This window comes from Bos taurus, chromosome 5 (genome assembly GCF_002263795.3).
Source record: "Bos taurus isolate L1 Dominette 01449 registration number 42190680 breed Hereford chromosome 5, ARS-UCD2.0, whole genome shotgun sequence".
Classification (NCBI taxonomy): domain Eukaryota; kingdom Metazoa; phylum Chordata; class Mammalia; order Artiodactyla; family Bovidae; genus Bos; species Bos taurus.
In genome coordinates, this window is record NC_037332.1 from 22614540 (window position 1) to 22631559 (window position 17020).

A 17020-nucleotide genomic window follows, 5' to 3' on the forward strand; every position below is an offset into this window, starting at 1 on the left:
TCTAATCACTTGAATTTATTTGTCACTTCTACTGTATAATCGTAAGGGATTTGATTTAGGTCATACCTGAATGGTCTAGTGGTTTTCCCTACTTTCTTCAATTTAAGTCTGAATTTGGCAGTAAGGAGTTCGTGATCTGAGTCACAGTCAGCTCCTAGTCTTGTTTTTGCTGACTGTGTAGAGCTTCTCCATCTTTGGCTGCAAAGAATATAATCAGATTTCAGTATTGACCATTGGTGATGTCCATGTGTAGAATCTTCTCTTGTGTTGTTGGAAGAGGATGTTTGCTATGACCAGTGTGTTCTCTTGGCAAAACTCTGTTAGCCTTTGACCTGCTTCATTTTGTACTCCAAGGCCAAATTTGCCTGTTACTCCAGGTGTTTCTTGACCCTACTTTTGCATTCCAGTCCCCTATAATGAAGAAGACATCTTTTTTGGGTGTTAGTTCTGGAAGGTCTTGTAGGTCTTCACAGAACCATTCAACTTCAGCTTTTCAGCATTACTGGTCAGGGCATAGACTTGGATGACTGTGACACTGAATGGTTTGGCTTGGAAACGAACAGAAATCATTCTGTCATTTTTGAGATTGCATCCAAGTACTGCATTTTGGACTCTTTTGTTGACTGTGATGGCTATTCCATTTCTTTTAAGGGATTCTTGCCCACAGTAGTAGATATAATGGTCATCTGAGTTAAATTCACCCATTTCAGAACAGGAGATTTGTGCTCGGGACCTTCAGTGTTTGCAAATAAGCAAAACTGGAAAAAATTTTCCTAGACTTCTCTACTTCCTTTGACCACCACCCACTCCCCTGCCCCCGCTGGTTTTTGGGGGGTTTTATTTTGACATATCTTTAGTCTGAAACGTACCTTTCAGTATTATGCCACAGCTCTTTTTATGACCCAAGAAAATGGTCCGTGCCTTTCCAGAAACCCATGCAGCTACAAGAAGCACCTACCAGAGCATCACCTCAGAGCCATAGGAGGAACAGCCACCACACAGAGCTCCCAGTAACTTTTACCTGTGAATCAGAGCATCTTTGCCATGGCCAGAATGTACCAGGAAACCTGGGCATGGCATGAATGATGTTGGGAAGAGCCATGGCCCTATTTTAGTAGCTTTAGCCTTTCGGTGTTTTCTTTGGTACTCAAACCAAAACCTGAAAGCTTGTTAGATTTCATGAATAATCTTGTTGCAAAATTTGTCTCTGGAAGCTGTTGGATGAGACTCCTTGCCTGAGACTCCTTGGCAGAGTCTTCCAGACTCCTCCCCAGACTGGGGAGAATCCAGGTTCATTCCTCTCCCTCCCAAGCTAGCACAAGGTTCAGACACCATTTTCAAATAACTGTGGAAAATCCCTTAACAATTGTGACACAGAAGTTTACATGTATGAGATATATATAGCATCCAAAGATATTTAGGAAAAAGAATGGAGGATGCACTGATATAATGATAACATGTAATACTTTTATAAGCATCATGCTCTGCCAAGCACTTTCTCAAACTTTCTCTTTTAAATCTTACCACAGATCTATGAAGTTGATTACATTGTGTCCCCACATGTCCCTGAGACTCAGAAAGGTTATGTGACCTTTGTAAGATCACATGACCAATAGGTGGCAATAAAAGAACCTGGATAAAGGTCTTCAGGCAAAATACTCCAATGCACTTTACGCCCAGGGCTATTTACAACTCCTCAGGGCTACTTCCTGTTGCAAAGGAACCCTTAGCATCATCAAACAAAGGTTGAAGGGTCAGGGAGAGGCTTTGGGAGGGCTTGGAGGTAAATCTGCCTTCCACAGCCCCAGAGCACAGAACAAAACTTCATCACAGATAATTAATAATAATAATATATAATGATTATACATACAATAATAATGATCCAAATACAAAAATGATAATACTAAAACTGACTAGTTCGCAAGCTTTGCCTATGGCCGGGCACTATGCTGCATGCTAATCATCTCTGATTTCTCTGTCTGCACAATAAACCCTGTAGGATTTGATGTTATCCTCATTTTTCAGGAGCTTAGAAGAATTTAGCAACTTGCTTAAAGTTTGTTCAGGGCAGGAAAGTGAAAGTGAAGTTGCTCAGTCGTGTCCGACTCTTTGCGACCCCATGGACCGTAGCCTACCAGGCTCCTCGGTTCTCCTAGGCTTTGACGTAAATATTGTTGGAAAACTTAACATCTCTGTGGGCTTCCCTGGTGGCTCAGACAATAAAGAATCTGGCTGCAGTGCAGGAGACCCAGGTTCATTCCCTGGGTCAGGAAGATCCCTTGGGGAAGGGAATGGCCACTCACTCCAGTATTCTTGACTGGAGAATTCCATGGAGAGAGGAGCCTGGTGGGCTACAGTCCATGGGGTCACAGAGTCAGACACAATTGAGCAGCTAACACACTTTCACTTAACATCTTTGTCATTTTATGGACTGCCTGGAATTGGGCTCTGGTTGCACTGGGGTGAATTTACTCTCTACACCATGTGGGGCTGGTTTTTGTAAATATCTGTACATTATCTTTATGGGCATTGACAAGAGTAGAATTTCCCTCACTTTTTCAGTCAGTCAAAGTGATGCAGAGAAGACACTGGGGGACTTCCATAGTGGTCTAGTGGTTAAGAATCTGCCTGCCAATGCCGGGGACATAGGTTTGATCCCTGAACTGGGAAGATCCCACATGCCACAGGGCAGCTAAGCCCACATGCCAGAGGGCAACTAAGCCCAAGCTCCCTGGAGCCCATGCTCCACAAGAGAAGCCACCCCAATGAGAAGCCCATGCACAGCAACTAGAGACTAGCCCCTGCTTGCCGCAACTGGAGAAAGCCCACACAGTGTAACGAAGACACCCAAAAAAGACACTCCAACACAGCTAGAAAAAGTCAGAAAACAAGACCCTGGGAACTTGGTACCAGGTCTCTCTGCTAGTCTTTGCTCGATTAGCAGCTGCTGACGAATCTATCTACTGCGGACTGAATATTCAAGACATGTCAGGCATTGTTGTCAGCACTGTGTGGATTGTCTCCTTAAAACCTCTCATCACCCGGTTAAGGCAACTCTTGTTATCCACACTTCACAGATGAGGTTTAGAGGACGTAAGTAGATTTCCCAAGTTCCCAAGAATGATGGGTGTCCAAGACCATGGTCGCATCCCACCAAGACAGGTTAATGAGGAGAACAAGGTTTTATTTGGGCCCCTCAATCCATTTCACTCTTCCCCTGAACACATTGGATTTGTAATGATTTATGTATAAATTATATCAATATAATTTTATAAATTATAAGATTTATGTGTAAATTTACTTTTTGCTTATTATATATAGTTAACTTACAATGTTGTATTTCTGGTGTGCAGCAAAGTGATTCAGTTTTACATATATATAATACTTTTTCATATTCTTTTCTATTATAATTTATTATGAGATATTGAATATAGTGTCCTATGCTGCACAGTAGGACCTTGTTGGTTATCAAAGCTTGTAAGTTTGATAAGGTCCCATTGGTTTATTTTTGTTTTTATTTCTGTTGCTTTGGGAGACTTGACCTAAGAAAACATTGTTACAGTTTATATCAAAGAATGTTTTTCCTATGTTCCCTTTTAGGATTTTTATGGTGTCCTGTCTTATATTTACTTTTTTTTTTTTTCCTTATATTTAAGTCATTAAGCCATTTCAAGTTTATTTTTGTGTAGGGTGTAAGGGAGTGTGCTAACCTCATTGATTTACATGTAGCTGTCCAGCTTCCCCAACACCATTTGCTGAACAGACTATGTTTTCTCTATTGTATACTCTTGCCTCCTTTGTCAAAGAGTAATTGACCATAGGTGCATGGGTTTATTTCTGGGCTTTCTATCATGCTCCATTAATCTATGTATTTGTCTTTGTGCCAGTACCATACTGTTTTGATGACTGTAGCTTTGTAGTATAGTCTGCAGTCAGGGAGTCTGATTCTTCCAGTTCTATTTTTCTGTATCAAGATTGTTTTGGCCATTTGGGATCTTTTGTGTTTCCATACAAATTATAAAAGTTTTTGTTCTAGTTCTATAAAAAAACGCCACTGGTAGTTTGATAGAGATTGCACTGAATCTGTAGATTGCTTTGGGGTCATATAGTCATTTTGACAATATTGCTTCTTCCAATCCAAGAACACAGTGTATCTTTCCATCTGTTTATGTCATCTTTGATTTCTTATATCAGCATCTTATAGTTTTCAGAATACAGATCTTTTGGCTCTTTAGGTAGGTTTATTCCTAGGTATTTTATTCTTTTTGATGCAATGGTAAATGAGATTGTTTCTCTAATTTCTCTTTCTGGTCTTTTGTTGTTAGTTTATGAAAATACAACAGATTTCTGTGTATTAATTTTGTGTCCTGCAATTTTACCAAATTCATTGAGAAACTCTAGCATTTTTGTGGTAACATCTTTAGCATTTTCTATATATTGTATCCTGTCATCTGCAAACAGTGACATTTTTACTTCTTTTCCAATTTGAATCCCTTTTATTTCTGTTTCTTTTCTGATTACCTTGGCTAGGACTTCTAAAACTAAGGTTGAATAAAAGTGGCAAGAATGGACATCCTTGACTTGTTCCTGATCTTAGAGGAAATGCTTTCAGCTTTTCACTTTTGCAAATGTTAATATATGGCCTTTATTATGTTGAGGTAGGCTTCCTCTGTGCCCACTTTCTGGAGAGTTTTTGGTTTTTTTTTTTTAATAATAAATGGATGTTACATTTTATCCAATGCTTTTTCTGCATCTGTTGAGATGATCATGGGGTTTTTTTTGTCTTTGCTTTTGTTGATGTGGTGTATTGCTTATGTTGAACTGTCCTTGTGACTCTAGGTTGAATCCAGCTTGATTGTGTATATTATTATCCTTTTTACTTGCGGTTGTATTTGGTTTGCTGGATTTTGTTGAGAATTTTTATATTTGTATTCATCAAAGATAGTGACCTATAATTTTCTTTTTTCATATGGTCTTTTCCTGGTTTTGGTATCAGAGTGATGGTAGCTTCATAGAATGACTTTGGGAAATCCCCTACTCTTCAGTCTTAAAGAAGACTTTGAAAAGGATTGGTATAAGTTCATTGTATGTTTGGTAGGATTCCCCAGCAAACTCATTGGATCTTAGACTTTTGTTTGCAGGGGATTGTGTTGTGGGTTTTTTTTTTTAGTTTCAGCAAACATGCATGGGCTTAATTGCCATGAGGCATGTGGAATCTTCTCAGACCAGGTTTCAAACTCATGTCCCTGCATTAGCAGGCAGATTCTTAACCACTGGACCATTAGGGAAGTCTGAGAGCTTTTTTATTATTGTTATTAGAGATTATATTTCACTTCTAGTGATCAATCTGTTTAAATTATTTATCTCTTCTTGATTCTGTTTTGGTGGGCTGTGTGTCCCTAAAAACTTATCCATTTCTTCTAGGTTGTCCAGCTTGTTGGTATATAATTCTTTGTAGTAGTCTCCCACAGATTTTTGTATTTCTGCAAAATCAGTTATTGTGCTTCCTCTTTCATTTCTTGTTTTATTTTGGTCCTTTCATTTCTTCTTGGTGAACCTGGCCAGAGTTGGTGAATTTTGTTTCGTCGCTGTTCTTTTACTCATTAAATCATGTCTGACTCTTTTGCCACCCTGTGGACGATAGCCTTCCAGGCTCCTCTGTCCATGGGATTTCCCAGGCAAGAATACTGGAGTGGGTTGCCATTTTCTTCTCTAGGGGAATCTTCCTGACCAGGGATCAGACCCACATCTTCTGCATTGCAGGCAGATTCTTTACCACTGAGCCTCCAGGGAAGCCCCAATTTTGTTTCCCCTTTCAAAAAACCAGCTCTTGGTTTCATTGGTTTTGTTTTGTTTTCTATTTTTTGATCTCTATTCTATTTCTTCCTCTCTGACTTCTTATTATTTCCTTCCTTATGCTGACTTTAGGCTTTATTTGTTCATTTCTTTCCAGTGTTAGGTTAGATTGTAGATCAGCTCACTTTATATTATCCCATAAATCTCATGTATTTTCTTGTTTTCATTTGACTTTCTGTCTACATTTCTGATTGATTTCCATTACTATTCTGTCTTATTGATCAGTTATTTGCCCTACATTGTTTTTTAAATACATTTATTTATTTATGGCTGTGCTGAGTCTGTGTTGTTGCACAGGCTTTTGTCCAGTTGTGGTGAGTGGGGGCCGCCCTCCAGTTGTGGTGCGTGGACTTCTCATTGCCGTGGCTTCTCTTGTGGAGCACGGGCTCTAGGGCATGCAGGCTTCCATGGTAGAGGTGTGTGGGCTCAGCAGTCGTGATGTGCAGGCTCTAGAGCGCTGGCTCATTACTTGTGGTACACAGGCTCGGTTGATCCACAGCATGTGAAATCTCCCTGGATCAGGGATCAAACCCATGTCTCCTACATCAGCAGGCAGATTCTTTTACTGCTGAGCCATCAGGGAAACCCTGCATTGTTCAGTTTGTTATTTATTGCCTTTAGCTTGCCTTCATCTCAGCATATACATTTTCTCATTTTAATTGGTTTCTCTTTGTAGTTTCTATTGGTAGTTCCTCGCTAAAGTGATCTGCATTTCTCTCAATGCCCTTCCTTAATTTGTTAGTTGTTGCTTTCTTTTCGTAACGGTACTGATTTTTTGGCTGTGCTGAGTTCATTGCCGTGACCAGAGGCTCGTGTCTAGTTGTGGTGCGTGGGCTTCTCATTGTGGTGGCTTCTCCTGTTGCAGAACACAAGCTCTACCAAGGGCAAGTGGGTTTGGTAGTTGCAGCACGAGGGCTCGGTAGCATGTGGCACGTGGGCTCTGTAGTTGCTTCATGACTCCAGATCAGGGATCAAACCCATGTCTCCTGCATTGGCAGGTGAATTCTTCACCACTGAGCCACCCAGGAAGCCTTATCTTCTTTTTGAACTCAGAATCTGGTAGCGCATTCTGTTTTACTGGAGATTTCTCCTGTCCTGTTTTTGGAAATAGTTCCTCTGTTTCTTGGTTTCGGTTTTATTTCTTTGCCCCTGGATTTAGGAGAAACAGTAATTTCTATGGTCTTGAAGAGTTGTTTTTATGTAGGAGCATCCTTGTGTAGTCTGAGCCTTAATATTTTTGGTGCAAGGGCTGCATCTAGTGTGGGTGCCTGCTGTTTCTTTCCTCCTGTATGCTGGTTGTTATCCCCTTCACAGGGAGTGTGATTGTTTTTGTGGTGACCAGAGCCTGCGCTGGAAGTTGAGCAGAGCCTCCTATTTGGTCTGTGGTTGTCACAGCTTTGTTGGGAGCACAGTCTGCTCCCCAGTTGGAGTAGAAGCCCCCCAGATCATCTTGTTTCTGAACTGCGGTGTGAGGTCAGCAGTCCTGGAGCATTACCACTGGGGGAGGAACCATGAGTATTCCTCATCAGGAGCTGTCCACTGAAGTGCGCTCCATGGTGTCTGTCACCCCCGTGTGTGCCTCCAGAGTACACGGTTGTTGGCATGGCCCTCACCTCCTCCTCAGCCATGGGAATGCAGGCTGTTGGCCTGGATGTCCCTCAAGTGCTGTGCTCGTAAAGCCACCAGCTCAGATCTGCAGGCACAGATTCCCTGAAGTCAGGCCCCAGGACCTTTCTTAGCTGCCCATAGTCATGCTCCTCGACCCCCTCAGAGCTACGGGACGAGTGCAGACCCTGGCCCCACCTCCACGTACATGGACCCACAAAACTCGCAGCTGCTGACTCTGGATTTGCCCCAGCTATGGGAGCATCAGTCCTCTGCTGGGATGTCCCACAGTCACTTAGCTTACAAAGGCACCGGCCGCAGCATAAATCCACTACAGTCGCAAAGTCTCCTGATAAGGCTCAGATTTCAGCCCCACCTCTGTGTGGGGCAACAGCAGGCACTCATGTGTTCACAGAGCCCTGCCCACTGTGAGCACTCTGTGGGGCTGCTCTGCTGTGAACCCACCTCTCCCTTCAGGTGCTTCTTATCAAGAGGGCTTCTGTAGTAGATCCAAGTTTCATCCCGCACACAGCCCCAGTTGCCACCCAGTCCACACTCTGGCCCCTTCAGGCTTTCTCTGCACGGCCACCCCCAGTCCTCTGCCCAGATCTGTCCTCTGAAACCCAAGATTCAGCACCTAGCCCCGACCCGCACTCGCAGACACATGAATGGAGCTGGGGAGTGCAGCAAGGTGGCCGAGACCAGGTGTGCTGGTCTCTCTTTTCTGCCTGCTGAAGCCAATTGCTGCACTCTTCTCTGAGCCTCTGACGCTTCCGTTCTGTTCCGGCTGATCTATGCAGCAAAGTTTGTTCCTAGGGCAAGGAACCTTTCCTCTTTCGCAGCTCTCTCCCAGGAGTACAGGTCCTATCCCATCCTCCCTTGTTGCATGGTGATCTTCCTGGCAGTTTTCGTTGTATGAGCTCTTCCGCCAGCAATTTCAGTAGGTATTCTGTGAGAACTGGTACACGTGTAGATGTATTTTTTATGTACTTGTGGGAGTTAGCAAGGTCTGTGTCCTTCTATTCCACGATCTTGATCTTCCAACTATATACAAATTTATTTATTATCAAGCTGAAGCAGATTCCACTCATCTAGACCCATCCAGGAAAAGGACTTTTATATCCCATTTCTCATGACAGAGTTTCTTTTCTTTCCCTAATAGACATGAAAAGTAAAGCCAACAGAGAAATGGAAGAAAAAGTTATAGGTTCACTTTTAAATCATCAAATGTCTTTTCTTTTTTTCACTCTTCTGAGACCTTTCAAAACACTATAAATATTTTGTGTATCTCTGCCTGGATTTTTGTCTAAATTATTTACCACTGGTATTTCTTTTCTGATTGCTATCTGAGGGAGATTCAGTGCTTTTCTATTTACCCTGAACACCAGTGGGTGCTGGCCACCAGAACTGTTGCCCACGGCATAGAAATTTGGAGCAGTGACCCGGGGCTGTGTGTTTTGAGGGAATCCCTCACTGCTGATGAGAAATGAATTACTGGAGCTCCCCAGCTTCCCACGAGGACCAGCAGGTAGTGCTGGAATGCTGCTGCCAGTGACTCAGCACAGAAATCAGCCACTAAATCTCTGGGAGTTGGTGATGGACGGGGAGGCCTGGTGTGCTGCAGTCCATGGGGTCGCAAAGAGTTGGACACGACAGAGCAACTGAACTAAACTGAAGGCCACAGATGACGACGGCCTTCCCACACCTCTTTCCTCCACTCCTTCTGTTCCTAGCTCTTTGGTGGCTGCAGTCTCTGCTTCCTTCATTCCTTCAACCCCAGTGAGGATCACAATCATTTTGAGCTGGATGAAAACTAGGAAGTCATCTAATACCTGCTCCCATTTTATAGAAGAGGAGTCTGAGGTGCAGGGAGGGGAGGCGGTCCCTCAGCCTTAAAGCCTGGCCCCTAGAGCTCCGTCCTCTGTGCCCCTCTGGCCTCACTTTTCTGACCTGCCATCTGTAGGTGGGGAAGTGGGAAAGATCATGCATGGCAGAATTCCCGTAAAGAAGAGTCCTGGAAGTTTTTAGAAGAAATGTGATATAGCTGTTAGGGTAGGAGGGTATGGAAGACAAGGACAATTGCAAAGCTTGAGGCTAGGAGAGAAAAGGGGGAAAGTTGGAGAAGGGAAGAGAGGGGAAAAAAGAGAAAGCACTCTCTTCCAAAGAAAAGAATGGAGCCAGCAAAATGGGGTGGTGGGTAGTGGCTGTGGCTTTCACACGTGTTCTTGTTGTCACTAAGCTGTGTCCAGTTCTTCACAACCCCGTGGACTGCAGCATGCCGGCTTCCCTCTCCTTCACTATCTCCCAAAGTTTGCTCAAATCATGTCCGTTGAGTCGATGATGCCATCCAACCATCTCATCCTCTGTCGTCCCCTTCTTCTCCTGCCTTCAATCTTTCCCAGCATCAGGTTCTTTTTCAGTGAGTCAGCCCTTTGCATCAGGTGGCCAAAGTATTGGCACTTCAGCATCAGCATCAGTCCTTCCAATGAATGTTCAGAATGTTTATTTCTTTTAGGATTGACTGGTTGGATCCCCTTCTTGTCCAAGGGACTCTCAAGAGTCTTCTCCAACACCACAGCTCGAAAGCATCAATTCTTGGGTGCTCAGCCTTCTTTATGGTCCAGCTCTCACATCTGTACATGACTACTGGAAAAACCACAGCTTTGACCATATGGACCTTTGTCAACAAAGTGATGTCTCTGCTTTTTAACCTGCTGTCTAGGTTTATCATAGCATTTTTTCCCTAGGAACAAGCATCTTTTAATTTCATGGCTGCAGTCACCATCACAGTGACTTTGGAACCCAGGAAAATAGTCTGTCACTGTTTCCATTTTTTCCCCACCTGTTTGCCATGAAGTGATGGGACAGGATGCCATTGATCTTCGTTTTTTGAATGTTAAGTTTTAAGCCAACTTCTTCACTCTCCTCTTTTACTTTCACCAAAAAGCTCTTTAGTTCCTCTTCACTTTCTGCCATTAAGGTGGTGTCATCTGCATATCTGAGATTATTAATATTTGTCCTGGCAGTCTTGATTCCAGCTTGTGATTCATCCAGCCGAGCATTTCTCATAATGTGCTCTGCATAGAAGTTAAACAAGCAGAGTGACAATATACAGCCTTGATGTACTCCTTTCCCAGCTTTGAACCAATCCATTATTCCATGTCTGGTTCTAACTGTTGCTTCTTGACCTGCATATAGGTTTCTCAGGAGGCAAGTAAGGTGGTCTGGTATTCCCATTTCTTTAAGAATTTTCCAGTTTGCTGTGATCAACACAGTTAAAGGCTTTAGTGTAGTCAATGAACCAGAAGTAGATGTTTTTCTGGAATTCCTTTGCTTTCTCTATGGTCTAACAAATGTTGGCAATTTGATCTCTGGTTCCTCTGCCTTTTCTGAATCCAGCTTTAGCATCTGGAAGTTCTTGGTTCATGTACTATTGAAGCCTAGCTTGAAGGATTTTGAGCATTACCTTGCTAGCATGTGAAATGAGTGCAATTGTGCAGTACTTTGAACATTCTTTGGCATTGCCTTTCTTTGGAATTGGAATAAAACACCTTTTTCAGTCATGCAGCCACTGCTGAGTTTTCCAAATTTGCTGTCATATTGAGTGCAGCTCTTTTACAACATCATCTTTTGGGATTCTAAGTAGTTCAGCCAGAATTCTATCACCTCCACGAGCTTTGTTCCTAGTAATGCTTCCTAAGGCTCACTTGACTTCACACTCCAGAATGTCTAGCTGTAGGTTAGTGATCACACCATCTTGATTATTTGGGTCATTAAGACCTTTTTGATACAGTTCTTCTGTGTATTCTTACTACCTCTTACTATCTTCAGCTTCCGTTAGGTCCCATACTGTTTCTGTCCTTTATTGTTACTATCTTTGCATGAAATGTTCCCTTGGTATCTCTGGTTTTCTTAAAGAGATCTCTAGTCTTTTCCCATTCTGTTGTTTTCCTCTATTTCTTTTCATTGTTCACTTAGGAAGACTGTTATCTCTCCTTGCTGTTCTTTGGAGCTCTGCATTCCTTTTCTCCTTTGCCTTTCACTTCTTGTCTCAGCCATTTGTAAGGCCTGACTTGTAGCTGCCTGCCAAGTCGCTTCAGTGGTGTCCGACTCTGTGCGACCCCATGGACTGCAGCCTACCGGGCTTCTCCGTCCATGGGATTCTCCAGGCAAGAACACTGGAGTGGGTTGCCATTTCCTTCTCCAATGCATGAAAGTGGAAAGTGAAAGTGAAGTCACTCAGTCGTGTCTGACTCTTAGCGACCTCATGGACTGCAGCCTACCAGGCTCCTCCATCCATGGGATTTTCCAGGCAACAGTACTGGAGTGGGGTGCCATTGCCTTCTCCTGACTTGTAGCAGTACTTACTAAAATTTCCTTTCATGTCTTCCCCATTGCATGTACACCTGGCAGCCGCCTCCTTGAACAAACTCTCCCTGTTGACAACCGTCTGTGTCTTTTTTCTTCTCATCTCTCTTCTATATGATGTAGATCGGTTTAGCCTCTTCACCTTCATTTTCTCATTATCCTGATTCCCTCCAACAGAGGCGAGTTAAGGAACTCACCCAACAAGCAAGACTCCTTCCTTTTCCTTCCTCCCCACCCAGTGTTGATTCTCAGTTTTCCTAACTGCACTGCAGCAAAGGAGGAAGCAGAGCTGGCAAACCCAGAAATCAACCCCGAGGGCCCAGGAGGAGGAAAAGGGAAAACCACAGTCGGTCAGAAGGGTGAACAAGGCTGGAATGTGTGTATAATACTTCGTAAGCACATTGCAAAAAAATAAACCCATTTGAGATTCTGAATTCAGTACTAGTAGATAAATGCTTGCTAAGACGGTTTAATATGGGATTTTCAAAAGCAAGATCTAGTCCTTCCAATGAATATTCAGTCCTTATACTTTTTCCCAGCAAGCTCACAGGTGTGCTGTCAGTACTGAGTGAGATCTCTTAAGGTTTGCTTGTGTCCAGATTCCTCAGTGTGCCCCAATAGGAGAAGCAGTGTTCTGACAGGCCTGGTTTTGCCTTCCCCAGTGGTGTGAGCAACATGACCAGTGCAGGCGCCTTCACCTGCCTGAGCTGCTCGTGGCCCCGCTGCACAGGCTGACTCGATACCCCTTGTTGCTGAAGAATATCTGGAAAAGGAGTACAGACTCTACGGAGAAAATCATGATCTACTCCATCAAGGAAAAGGTGGAAAAGGCAATCCGTAAGTCCCTGAGATGAGGGACCCAGAGCTCCAGTGTCAGCTTTAGTCAAAGAGTTGGGGGGCCCTGTGGCTCCTGGGAACCAGCTGGGCTTCCATCCTAGGAGGTAATTCCATCGGCTTGAGGTCACTGGCTCTCGGAAATGTGGATTTGACTTTGAATTTGCAATGTAAATCAAACACACCCAAAACAATGGGCTCCACTCACATCCTGGCCAACCATGTGAGAACTCCTAACTCCTAAGGGGTCACGCAAGCCGTGGCTCCGTCTCCAAGGTTTTCAGATGTGAGTTCAGGCAGGAAAACCTCTACTTCCCAGATGATGAAGGCGCTTTGTTTTTAACATCCACACTGAGCCCACACACAAAGCAAATGGAAGTAAACAGCATGAAAAGCCTTTCCGGAGGATAAAGTACCACCGTCATTTTTTTTTTTAGGTCACTGAAATCGAGGGCCAATCTAAATATAATGCCAACTGCAATATTTAGAACTGAAATTAGGGGATAAAAGAGCAAGCCCTGTAATAATTTAAGTCTATTTGGGTAGCTATGTATAGTCAAATCCAAATAAAGAAATCCATGATAGGTGTCCATAAAAGATTTCCTAGGGAGCATCAAAAAGGAACAATTCAAATTGATAATTACCAGCTGTACAGAAATTATGTATTTTTTCTTTTCATATTTAAAAGTAAAATGACCACTCAATTAGGAGTTTTTTCCCCTTTTTTTAAAAGTTTTTGTTCAAATTCTCTAATGACCTACCCAATGAACTAGAATTAAGCTTATCAAATTGATTGACAGGAAATTCAATTAAAAACAGACTTTTTTAAATTTTAAAGTAATTTTTAAGATTATTACTCATTTTGATAGGTTTGTGAGGAAGATAGCATCTCTTCCAGGAATTTCTCAACAAAATCTGAATTTTCATTGTTGAGGAAAGAGATCCCTGTGGCCTTCCTCTAAGTTTATGAGCTTAAAGATAGTGAATTCTCAAAGATTCCCCTAACCATTGATTCTATGGGTCTACGACTTGCCCTCCATATTTTCAAAACTCATTTCAAAACCTCAATAGCAATATGTTATTAAAAATACTGGGAAACTAGTATTTGAAGAACTTTGAAGAAAACTTTTCTTTGTTTTCAAAAGTTCTTTGACGAGAACTTTTCTTCAAACTAAACTTTGAAGAAAAAACACATTCTTACCAAAAGACATAATCAACTTTACCATAAAGGGAATGTGTGTTTTATGATTAAGACAAAGATATGCTTGTCCTTGTTAGTCTGATTTTTTTCCTTCCTATAATCAGCTGTATGATGCAGAGAGTATGAGAGAGCTACCAGGGGCATTATTAGTATTATTGAAATAAAAATGCACGTTTACAATTTACTGAATTAGTTCAGCTTCATATTCTCTGCAAGAGGCTGATTTCAAATTAGTGAGTTTTTCTAAGGTGTTCAAACAGTGAGAAATAATGTTAAATGAACCTCCAGGGGTTCAGTGTCTGAATGATTTCTATGGATCTTGGTTAAATTTTATGCTGTAATGTCTCATACATTTAAAAATATATTGTATGTGTCTTGTCTTTTAGAGGATCTTGAAGGAAAAGTGAAGTGGCTTGACAATTTTCAGAAGTTCAGACATCTACAGGAGATTGTAGTGTGGCCTCCACTTTGGGATCGAGATAAAAGGTTTTTCATTCCAGAGGTACAAAAGGGGTCAGTTAGAACATACATCCCTTGCCAGAAGTTTGGCGTTTGAGTGAAGTACGCTAATCTTATTACATAGTCCCCAGCTGCCCACCAGAATTGTAAGTCTCGCAGATGTAAAGCCTTCATCCACATGGCATTGTGTGTGGTGGGGCGGCTGGACTCATCACGCCGTTCCCAGGCTGGTCCTTCTGAGAGGTTTGCTCATTCTTCCCCAGCCGCATGCCCACTTACTGGCATTTCCAAATGTCTCCAGCTTTGTAGACAGAGTCGCATTGCCGCAGCTCCTGGAATGCGCTGTCTTCTCATCACTAACATCTCTTTGATTGTCTCTCTTGTTTTCCCAGTGCCTGAAACACATTTTTAAAGAACACATGGCAGAAAACATCCTGTCACCAACCAACAGACACCTTCTCTATGAAGGAAAACTGACTCTTGCAGGTAAATAACTGCTTCCTTTACAAACCCAACATCCTTGCTACCTTGTAACTTGTCCAACTGTGGCTAATAGAAGGGTGGCAGGAATTGCATTTGCTTGTGGCCAAGGTGACAGCAGATGTGAATCAGAGAGCATCCTGTGGAGTCACACAGACTCCAGCTTGATCAGACCACAAGGTGACTCTAAAATGGGGCAACTGTGTATCTTATAAGACTGAAGTCCAAGTGAAGAGCTTAGCTCAAGATCCGGTGGTGGTGGTGGTCGCTAAGTTGTGTCCGACTCTTGCGACCTCATGGACTGTAGCCTGCCAGGCTCCTCTGTCAATGGGATTTTCCAGGCAAGAATACTGGAGTGGGCTGCCATTTCCATCTTCAAGCTCAAGGTCTGGAATCTGGTAAACACTCGGCATCAGCTGTTCCCACCCTCACTAAGTTGGACAGTCAGACTGTCAGTGTAGACTGAGAATCTGTTATGTAACACACTTTGTGCTGCACAGGATTGGAGGATAGAGAATCACTATTCTGGATAAGGCTTTCCCTCGAGTTGAGAAGCTCTGCCACAGTAAGCAGCCCTGCAGTCTGAATCCGAAAGCGAGCCCAATGCTGGAGTACCCCCGAAGGGCTCCCTGTGACCCGTGGGACTGGAGGGGGTCTCTGGTGAAGAATAGAAGGATGTTAGGTCAGTGGAAGGACATCCCGAATGAAAAGCACAGCACGAGAAAAGGCTTGGAGACAGAGGCCGCCTGAACGAGGAGGCTCCCCCGTGGTTAGGAGGGTGTGCCCGAGCTGCCAGGCTCCCTTCCCAGTCCACCTCTGCTGCCTCTGTGACCTGGGGCCTTGGTCAGCATTCTCCCCACGCTGCAGTTTCCCCTCTTTGCTGTGAGGATTTCAGTGAGCTAATGGATGTTGGTAGCTCTTGAAAGAATAGTTGGTAGAGAGTCAGCGCTCAGTCAATATCATGATCAGAAAGGGCTGCCCAGCTGAAGTAAGATTTGCTTTCATTCATTGATTCATTGCTTCACAAAATCTCGATTGAGCACCCACAGTGTATGAAGCCCTGAGGGATGTGAGATTGCATGTTTATAGCCGTCTGAGATCTTGTCGGCAGGGGGTGCTGGGCAGTAAGTCCTTATTCAGTACACATTTGTTGAGAACCTGCTCTGTTTTCAAGATAGTGTTAGATGCCAGCTTGGGACATAACCCCTGCCCACTCAGGAAGATAGACACGCCCAATGTTTCACAGCAAAGGAGTTTTGCGTGCATTTTCTCCTGCCAGTGAGTCATGCAGAGAAGTTACATTTAATCCCATATCACAGGACAAATACAGGGAAGTTCCATAACACATTCAGGGCACTTGGCAAGTTAATGGCCACATTCAGACCCAAGCCAACAGGCTGCCTCAGCCTAGCTGGCTTCCAGAATTTTAGCGACTGCCTTGGAAGCCACAGGGATCCAGCAAGGAAACTGCAGAGAGCAGGAAGCCACTGAGTCCTCACGCAGGGACATAAGGTTAAAAATTATTGGAGAATGAGCTCCAAAAAGCAGTATGCAAAGTGGCTGGAGGAGACAAAGCAGAGAGACCAACCTGAAGGCTCCACAGCGAAGCAGGTGAGGTGGGAAGAGCCTGGGCCTTTGTTTTCCAACCATTCTCCACCTGCAGACGCCCCTGCCCCCACTTGCCTTTGAGGAGATAACAGTTTTACACCTTCTTTAATGTCATTTACAATTTCAGAAATAACTAGATCATTGTGACAAAGCCAAATCCAACCAAAACCTAAAGTAAGGAAGCGAAACACAGTTCTGTGTACAGTCTTATGACTTTCCCTCCAAAATTTGGCCTCCGCCTGGAATTATCAGAGATTTTATTTCACCTCTTCCCTGTGTCCACCAACTTCCCCAACACAGTGAGTTGCACTAGCCTATCCTAAAATGTTAGAAATGGTGTGGATCAAAAAGGAAAGACCTGTGTAAATATCAGTAACACGAGGCTCCTGCCTAACAGTATATGCTGTTAGTCAGGTTTCATCAGAGGGGGAGGTGTCATCATACCAAATTTAGTCACTGGGACTTTGACTCAGAGCTGGCAAGGAAGTGTGGTGGGGGTAATAATATTAGAAGAAATAGGATATTGTTTTGAATGGGCAAAGCACTGGACCAAGACTTAGGGGCTTTAGCACCAACGGTGGGCTTTGGGGAAATTGTTTAAATTTCCTT

At 43.3% G+C, this 17020-nt stretch overlaps 1 protein-coding gene across 1 annotated transcript in view; it reads left to right on the forward strand.

Annotated features, from left to right (window-relative positions):
• The window catches only part of PLEKHG7 (pleckstrin homology and RhoGEF domain containing G7), an 82336-nt gene that overhangs the window by 50192 nt on the left and 15124 nt on the right, over positions 1-17020 (forward strand). Inside the window, exons 10-12 of the mRNA XM_005206126.5 lie at positions 12492-12666; positions 14251-14366; positions 14716-14809. Coding sequence (XP_005206183.1) covers positions 12492-12666; positions 14251-14366; positions 14716-14809 — 385 coding nt within the window. The remainder of the gene's footprint in view (positions 1-12491; positions 12667-14250; positions 14367-14715; positions 14810-17020) is intronic.